At 43.5% G+C, this 9,528-nt stretch overlaps 1 protein-coding gene across 1 annotated transcript; it reads right to left on the bottom strand.

The window, feature by feature from the left end:
- Positions 1–6,133: 6,133 nt before the first annotated feature.
- Positions 6,134–7,783, bottom strand: LOC149815154 (protein SLENDER RICE1-LIKE 1-like). The gene has a single exon (XM_089990488.1). The coding sequence runs from the start codon at positions 7,781–7,783 to the stop codon at positions 6,134–6,136; it is 1,650 nt and encodes a 549-aa protein (XP_089846614.1).
- Between the last annotated feature and the right edge of the window lie 1,745 nt (positions 7,784–9,528).

Below are 9,528 nucleotides of genomic sequence, written 5' to 3'. Positions count from 1 at the left end.
GCCCGAGCAATGTTAGAGACATATCCATCTGGAAATCTCAGTTGTCTCAACCATTGACATACATGTTTTATTTGATCAGGTCCGAGCACGTACTTCGCCTTTGGTTTCAGTACTTTGCCATTATACTCTTTGAGTTCCAATTCTGGTCTTTTACATATTAATTTTAAATCCATACGGGCCTTCGGATTATCCTTCGTTTTTCCTTTAATATTCATTACTGTATTGAACACATTATCAAACACATTTTTCTCTACATGCATCACATCCAAATTATGTCGTATCAATAGGGTCGGCCAATACGGTAGTTCCCAAAAAATAGATTTTTTCGTCCAATTGTGTTCCTTCCCAAATCCATGGAAGGGTGTAGGACTGCGGGCATCTGTTAATACATCTGGAAAGTATCGCAATCTTCTTAAAATCTCTATGCCAGACAATCTTGAGGATGGACCTTCCATTTCAGTTGTGCCTGCTGTAAATGCATTCTTTTGACGTCGGAACGGATGATCGCTGGGTAGAAATCGACGATGGCAATCAAACCAGCAAGGCTTCCTTCCATGCCTCAATCTAAAAGCTTTGGAATCCTCCATGCAGTACGGACAAGCCAACCTCCCATGTGTGCTCCAACCAGATAACATACCATATGCAGGGAAGTCACTGATTGTCCATAGAACAGCGGCCTTCATGTTGAAATTTTGTTTTTTGTGGGCATCATACGTGGTAACACCGTCATCCCACAGTACTTTTAATTCATCAATCAATGGCCTTAGATATACATCAAGATTTTGGCCAGGTGAGGTCGGACCAGGGATCAACAGAGACAAGAAAAGATTTGGACGTTTCATACACAAGCTTGGTGGAAGGTTGTATGGAGTTACAAATACTGGCCAGCATGAGTATGGAGTTGATCTACCCCCAAATGGATTAAATCCATCTGTACATAGACCGAGTCTAACATTTCGCACTTCCATTGCGAAGTTCTGATGAGTACGATCAAAGTGCTTCCAAGCTTCAGCGTCAACAGGATGCGTGATCTTGTTTTCATCGTGTCGAACTTTATTTGCATGCCATCTCATGTGTTTAGCTGTCTTTGAAGACATATACAATCGCTGCAATCTAGGAGTGATAGGAAAGTAGCGGAGCGACTTGTATGAAACTTCCTTTGATCTCGTGCTACCATTGCCTCTTGTCTTTGGCTTGAACCGAGGATGCCCACATGACGGGCATGATATGTCGTTTTCCTGCTCCTTGAAATACAACATGCAGTGATTTGGACAAGCATCAATCTTTTTGTAACCCATACCTAGAGCGTTGACCATAACTTTCGCACGATAGAAATTTTGTGGCAATTTCTCATCTTTAGGCAACATACTCTTCACAATCATGCACAAACGGTCAAAACATGATTGACTCAAATTATACTCGGACTTCAAATTCATTAGTTGAAGAACTGCAGACAAGATAGTGTGACTCTCACAACCGTTCCAAAGTGGCTCATCAGCATCTCTAAGTAAATCATAAAATCTACTAGCTGCATCGTTTGGTGATTCTTCATCTACGACAGTTCTTACATCACTAGAACTCATAGCAGAACCCAGTTCTGTTCCTGCAGCATCAAATATCAAATTTGTATATGGATTATCGTGCACCACATTCACCCGTGCATCAAAATCGTTTCTAAATTCTTCTCCATGAAACGTCCAGTTCTGATAATCACTCACAAAACCCTTCCTGTATAGGTGATGTCTAACGCCATGAGGTTCTACAAATCGATTATTCTTACAAATCTTGCAGGGACACCTAATCCGACCTGTGGGATCTACCGTACTGACACTTGCCGTTGCAAATTCAATAAAACTGTCGACACCATCCATATATTCATGCGATAACTCATTGTCTACTATCCTACGGTACATCCATTCACGGTTTGCAGTCATTCTGTCGTATGATGTTACGAATAGTATCCTAACCAGTTAAAAGAGAACCATCAGAATACTATGATGAAGAAAATATCAAATTTATCATGCAATATATGATGTCATACAATCACAAGAATTATGATGCATGCATTGATAACTTAATATTTTCATGTGCAAACTATTCATGACACGATACATTCATTTGAAGCATGCTTTCAGTATACAATTTCACATGGAAGACATAATCAAATTGAAAGTAACTACATGTAAGCATGGATACAATCACATCAAACATTGCAATACATCGAAATAATTCATATCAAACAAATATCAAACATGTACCTGCAGCAAACACACTTCAATATCCCACTAACTACTACCATGCATAGCATGGACTCCGTACTCCAAAAATAAGAACACTTCCATATTCATACATTAAAATCATGCTCAGCATGATCTCCGAACTCCAACAAAGTAGTCATAGATATCAACAACTAAGTGAGTGTGTGAACAATAAAGTGTTATATTCAATAAATTAAATAACATGTGATGCGCTTGCATCACTTACTCACCACGGGTATTTACCCGATTTGCATTGTTTTTGTCACTTACTTACCACGGGTGGCGGGGCACAAGCAAGTTCTGTTGAGAAATCTGCAAAAAAAAATGATGTTTTAAAATGAAGTCACCATGAAATTATTCGACCATATTAAATCATAAAACCTTAAAATACAAGAAAATAAATTATAAATAAACCAAAACATCATAAACTATAAGAAAAATAAACCATAAAATTAAATAAAAAAGCCACAATTTAAACCTTAATCAAACAAGGAAAAAACCTGCCAAAATCAAATACAAAAAAATCCTTCATCAAATTAACTAAAAAGTATTAATTAAAAAAATGTGATTTAAATCCCTAATTATAGAAAATAAAAATAAAAACTCTAAATAAATAAAAAAAACCTAATCAAATTAACTATAAAAGCCTTAATTAAAAAATTTTGATTTAAAGTCCTAACCAAATTAACTAAAAATCCTTAATTAAAAAAATTATGATTCAAATCCCTAATCATAGAAAATAAAAATAAAAGCTCTAATCAAATCCAAGAAAACCCTAATCAAATTAACTATAAAATGCCCTAATTTTTAAATTTTGATTCAAAGCCCTAATAAAACAAAATCAAATAAAAAACCCTAATTAAATTAACTACAAATAGCCTTAATTTAAGAAATTTGATTCAATTGCTTAATAAATGAAAATCAAAATAAAAAATCCTAATCAATGAAAATCAAAGAAAACTAAACAATAAAAATAAAATAAAAACCCTAATTTCTGAAAAAAGAAAAAAAAGAGCAAGAAACCAGGGGGTCGACCCCCGGCCGGACATCAAAAGGGGTTGACCCCCTGCCGGACAAGGCAGGGGGTTGACCCCCTGCCGGACATCAAAAGGGGTTGACCCCCTGCCGGACACGGCGGGGGGTCGACCCCCGGCCGGACATGGCGGGGGGTCGACCCCCCCCCCCCCCCCCGGCCGGACACGGCAGGGGGTCGACCCCCTACCAGGGTTGACCCCCGGCCGGACACGGCAGAGGGTCGACCGCCTGGCAGAGTCGACCCCCTGCCGGAAAACGCAGGGGGTCGACCGCCTGGCAGAGTCGACCCCCTGCCGGAAAACGCAGGGGGTCGACCGCCTGGCAGAGTCGACCCCCTGCCGGAAAAAGCAGGGGGTCGACCTCCAATCCATTTACGTACCTGCGGTTGCTCCGGGCAGCGACGGCGGCAACGGAAGGTTGACGGAAGGAAGAGGGCGGCAGGAGGGAGAGGGCGGCGGGCGGGAGCAGCGAAAGGAGAAAGGAAAAAGAGGGCTGGGATTAGGGGTAATGCGACATATAGCGACGGCTTAGCGACGGATTAATTCCGTCGCTAAGCCATCGTAATTCAAAAAACAAAAAAGGCGACAGAAAATATTTCGTCGCCTAGGCCGTCGCTATGTTGCGACGGAATCTTAGCCGTCGCAATTCCGTCGCTAACTGTCGTATTTATTGCGACAAAACATTCTCTCGCAAAATCCGTCGCTACTTAGCGACGGATTTTGCGAGGGAATGTTTTCTGTCGCTAGTTTCGTAAAATTCTACAAATATAGCGATGGATTCATTTCTCTCGTTAATCTGTCGCTAAGTAGCGACGATATAACTCCGTCGCTAAATTCCGTCGCTAATCAACTATTTTTTTGTAGTGTTACCAGCCCTACCGGCGATCTAAGGGCAGATCAACATTAGGTAATTTAACCATGTAGATCACATCTTGAGATTGTGTCAAAGCAACTTGCACCTATGCGTTTGCACTTATTAATAAAGCATGAACAAAGTCTCCCCTTATATGTGTGTGCGTGTCAAGAGATGGTGCTCGCATGCAGCTGGTACAACGGTGGTGGCAGTGGGGTTCCCAGCTGTGCAGGACACACGTGAGCCATGTGATCCTGATACGGCAGTGCGGGACAGGATGGTTCAGACGAAAGTGGAACGGAACCACGTGAACGTGCTCCCTCTCTCTCTACGGAAGTGGAACGGAACCACGTGAACGTGCTCTCTCTCTCTCTCTCTTCCGTAATTGTGGACTCTCTCGTGTGGTCCACCACCCGCACCCTGAAAAAACTTGCATGAACCAGCCCCACCAGTGGGTCCCCTTCAACCCCCAATTGTATGGCCCACCAGCTCCATTTCCATCATCATTTTTTTATGTCCCCCGTGCCCTCCTACATCATTCACTATTCCCTATTATATTTTGTGAATCCAGTTTAGGCAGTGGATCAATCAACCCACATTTGCAATAATTCTCAGAAAATCAACGGCTCAGATTCACCACATGTGAGCTCATACTCTTTCATGACGTTTAACATCATAAAAATGGTACAGTTAACTGTAATTATATATGCTTAATTCGTTTATTTTGTACAAATGTTTTCATAAAAAATAAAAATAAAAAACCTTTACAGTGCCCAGGACTATTCTTCTTGCCTTTCTAATTAATTGCTTGAAGGACCGTCGAATCACAATCGTTTGTCTCGATGCAAACAGAATCAAATGATCTCTCGACTCATCCTTTGGTCACTGGCAATCACATGGCAGCATTTAGTTGGCCCCACACACAGTGACTAGCAGTGGGCAACCGGCCTGGCAGCTCGATGGGCCAAGCTGACCGGGCCTGTTAGGCCATGATTTTAGGTCTGGGCCCGTACTGGGTGAAAACTCAGCCCGTTTACATACGTAGGTCAGGCTAGGGCGCTGGCCTGCGGGCCATTGAGCCGGCTCGATGAGCCTGAGTTATTTATTAGTTTTTTTAATAATATAAAAAATTTAAAAATTAACTATTACATAATAACTTGGATAACTATGTTTATTTACCCAATTAGTTGCATGAAAACTTATTATTTGTTAATTATTACTATTTACCTAATTAGTTGCACTAATTAGGAATCAATTGTATGAGAACTTGATATTCTCTCATTAACCCATAATTTCAGTCAAGCATTTATGCATTTTAAGATTGATTAGGGCCTGCTTCCATTGCTAGGCTGTGGGCTTCGCTTCAAACCCAAGGCCATTAAAAACCGAACCAAAACCTGGCCGTATCAACAGCCCGGTCCATTAGCGGGCCGGCCCGATGCCCACCCTAGCAGCGACAGAATGTGGGCGTGGGGCGTGGGCCTCACTTAAAGAATATGACCACATAGGAGATGAGTTAAGAGATGATTGGATCCGGATTGGTTCTGATGGCAGGCGGATCGAATCCGAGTCAGTAGGTCAGTGATAACGCAAGACGTGTCCAGAAACAAAACGCCTAAACATGAAAAAAAGTACCAAGGCTTCATGTGACCATCTGCTCTTGTTGACAAGACCTGCCCCCCTTATTCAAGGAAGATTATTGCCCTGATTAATCAATAAAATTGCCCTAAACTTTAGGACTCCTGCGTAGGTCTATGTCGCTTCCCCCACTTCCATTTATCTCCTTAGATCCAACGGCTGCTATTAATGCAAAAGTTTTTCTACATAATCAGAGAACATCGACTTTATTGACATAAAATCCCAAGTCCCAAGACAAAAAAAAAAAAGAAATTCATTTATTTGATCACTTGGGTTGAAAAAAAGTAAAAACCCACTTTTTTTTTTTTGTTCAAGGAGAAGAAAAGAAAGGGAAAGGGGAGAGAAATAATTTACATGAGGGGTGCCACTTCTTTTTCAGAAGAACCTGCGCCGAGGGCTTGCCAAGCCGAAGCCGCTATCAATGGCCGGCTATGCCAGCCGAGCGTGAGACAGCCACTGTTCTCCTCCACACTGTAGCCGTGGGCCGAGAAGAGTGTAAGTAGCATGCTTGCTTGCTTGAACGCATTCGAGCCAAGGTGTAATGGCTTGAACCCTGCATCCTCAAGCCGTGCCCTCCATTGAGCCAATGGCTCATGCCGCTCGACTCTAGCTGGCCCCTCGCAACACACTATGTTGCTTATCTCCCTTTGAAGATAGATCTCGGCCACTGATCTCTCGGGCATCAAGCTGCAGCCTTCCAGTGAATCGAACATCGTCGAGTAGTAGTACAGTGCCTCGGTGAACCTTTCCATGAAGCCGGCTTGGTTGTGGTTGGCTTCCTGTTCCACTACTGTCATTATCTTCGGCTTCAACACTTTGAGCCATTTGAGCATGGATTCGATGGGCGAGCCGTAACCTGGCTCACAGTGCAAGAGCCGATGTAGCTGCATGATTGAGTTGACGGCTAGAGCTTCCTTGGGATCTATCTGCAGCATCCACGGCTTCACATCATCAAGCCGCTCGGCTGCCACTCCGCGAAAAGCGAAGCAGACATTCACCGACTTTGCTAGCTCGGCTAGCTTCAAGCCGATCTCACGAAGTGTGTCGCACCCATCTGGTGATGGCAGGCCAATGCCGGTTAGGCGCAGAAACGGTGGCCCGCCTGGCCGGAGAGCCAGAGCTTGGATCAGAGCCGGCCATTGTAAACCATGCATTAGGCTGAAATCGACCACGTGGACGTGATCGTGGCCATTGAAGGCTTCAAGGATGGCTTGGTTAGCCGTGAAGTGGGCAAATTTCAGGTAAGGACACGCCTCGTAGAAGTTGTGGTAGAGGATCTCATTTTCCAGAGCTGACTCGGCGCAAACGGCTTGAATGGGGCCGTAGCCGAGCCGTCGGCTCAGTGCATCAATGAAGCAGCCAGCCACTTTTCCGATTCCCCCTGTGCTACTCTTGCTCAGCAGAATCCTCATCTCCTGAATCAAAACGGCAGCCAATCGAGTATCGCCACGTTGGACTGCCTCGGCGCAGGTCATCAGCAGTTGGACCAACCGGATGCCGGAATCTTCCTCGGCCGTCGTGCCACCAAAATCAGAAAGGACCCAACTGCTTTCAACTGCAACCGGCTGGACCAGTCTTTCTTCCTCACTCACCACCGGAGCCGGCCGGACATGAACTCCGGCCAGTGGCTGCTGGTAATTTTCAGCAAAGTTGACCGGCGGGAAGTCCTCTACGAGAAAATCCGAAAATGCTGAAGGGCCAAGCTCGCCGAGCATGGACTCGACCCATCCGGCGAGGTCCGACGGATTGTAGTGGACGGCATCTGAGGCAAGGTGGGAAATTGCAGGCTGTGGTGCGGTGACCATGACGTTCTCGAGCTGTTCCAGGCGATGCGCGACATGTACCAAGTCCGAGGACTTGACCAAGTAGCCGGCATCAGCGAGAACGCCGTCGATCTCTAGCGGCGATGATCCGGACATATTCATCGGAAAATCTTTTGATGGTTGGTAGGTGATTGCTGAGGAAGACGATGAGCTGCTGTTGGAGTCATAATGCTCCATTTTTTCCCAATCAAATAAAACCAAGAATGAATCTCAAGCCTTTAGGTGTTCTTCACATCACACGCAGGATAGTGGTATCATATTTTCAATAAGAGGAGGAGGAGCAGGATGGGTTGGGGTGTGCTCAAAATAAAAAGTGAAGAAGAAAACCAAAGGAAAATGAGCTCCTCTTATTACTCTCTCTCTCTCAGGGCAACAAGGGATGACGTCAGCAGGCATGACAGTGAATGCATGGGCACATGCATCTGCCCTAGATCCATTTCGATCAATGACCCATGCACGTACACATAATGGAGTAGGGGTAAAAGTTAAAATCATTGTTGATGATCAGTCCTAATTGAGGGTGTCAATGGGTCCGGTATCCGATCCATTTGGGTGTTACCCAAGCTCAACCGAATAGTTAGCTGCTTCGGGTTCCAGTTTGGTTTTTTCCCTGGTCAAGAAAATGAAATTTTGGACCTGAATCTGTTATAATTGAAAGAGCATACATTCATTAAAAGTATTGCATGCATATAAAATAATTTGGTCAAGCCAGGTCGAGTTGGTCTGACTGAAAAAATTCATAACCCAAAGATGATCCTCATATTACCGGGTAAGGTTAATTTGGGTCGACCTGGATAATATTCAAGCAGATATCTTTGGTGCCCATACTCAGGTATTCGGATTTGGGTCAAATTGGGTACTCAATCCAGACCCGATCCATTCACAGCCCTAGCCGCATGGCTGAAGCTGGGCATACCCCCCTGATGGACAAGAGGGACCTAGGGTTTTCTACACTAATAAGTTCGTGAGTGAGTAACGTGGTATCATGTTAGATTTGATTTTGAATCAGAAATGGGAAACAGTAGGCTCACTGGATTCAGTAAAAAAACAAACAAACAAAATAAAAACAAGTTCTTTACCTGTAAAAAATGCAATTGAATGATCCGAATGCGAATTAGTAAGAAGATTTTGTAAAATCCGAGTTGGATACGAATGCACATTGAGATCTTACTTTAAATATCTAATTAAATATGAAAGCATGTCAGACCCGGATTGGATATTCGTCTATATCCGAACCGTTTGCACCAACTCCCAACCCTACATTTGGGATAAGGATAATATGGTCTTTCATGAATGGCAAAACGGAAGAATATTTCTATGGCCGAAAAATGATCGTATGAGCATTATATGGATCACGCTGGTTTTAGTGACCACATATATATGCGCATCAACAGAGACGCATGGTCCACATATAACATGGCAAGCACTATGACAGCGTGTACATTTGGCTGATAATTACTGATTTCCTATGTATGCAAGTTTTATGATGACATTTGGCTGATAATTACTGAGCCAGCGCGGTTAGGTCTCTGTGCCTGGAGTGGTTTCTCCGAGTAAACACTATGCCAAAAAATACTTATAGTGGCGGCTTCAAGTAGTCTCTATAAGTAGCAAAAACCATCACTATATGTAATAGTGACGGTTTAGTGTCCCACACTATAAGTCCTGTCACTATTACTTATAGTAACTACTTGGATCGTCACTATAGATCCACACAAGTGACACCTCTATGAGTATTGGTGATGGCTACGTCGTCACAAATACAGGTTGGTGACGGCTTGAGCTGTCACTATTCACGTCTCTAATCCGTTATTAGACACCTATAGTGTTTGGCAGAACCATCACTATACGTCATATGTGAGCATGTTCATATAAGCAATGGTGACTACTAGAGCTAGCCGTCACTAATACCTTGTCAAAAA

Source organism: Nuphar pumila, chromosome 15, assembly GCF_984573655.1.
Source record: "Nuphar pumila chromosome 15, dmNupPumi1.hap1.1, whole genome shotgun sequence".
Taxonomy (NCBI): domain Eukaryota; kingdom Viridiplantae; phylum Streptophyta; class Magnoliopsida; order Nymphaeales; family Nymphaeaceae; genus Nuphar; species Nuphar pumila.
This window is presented reverse-complemented; position numbering and strand designations above follow the sequence as displayed.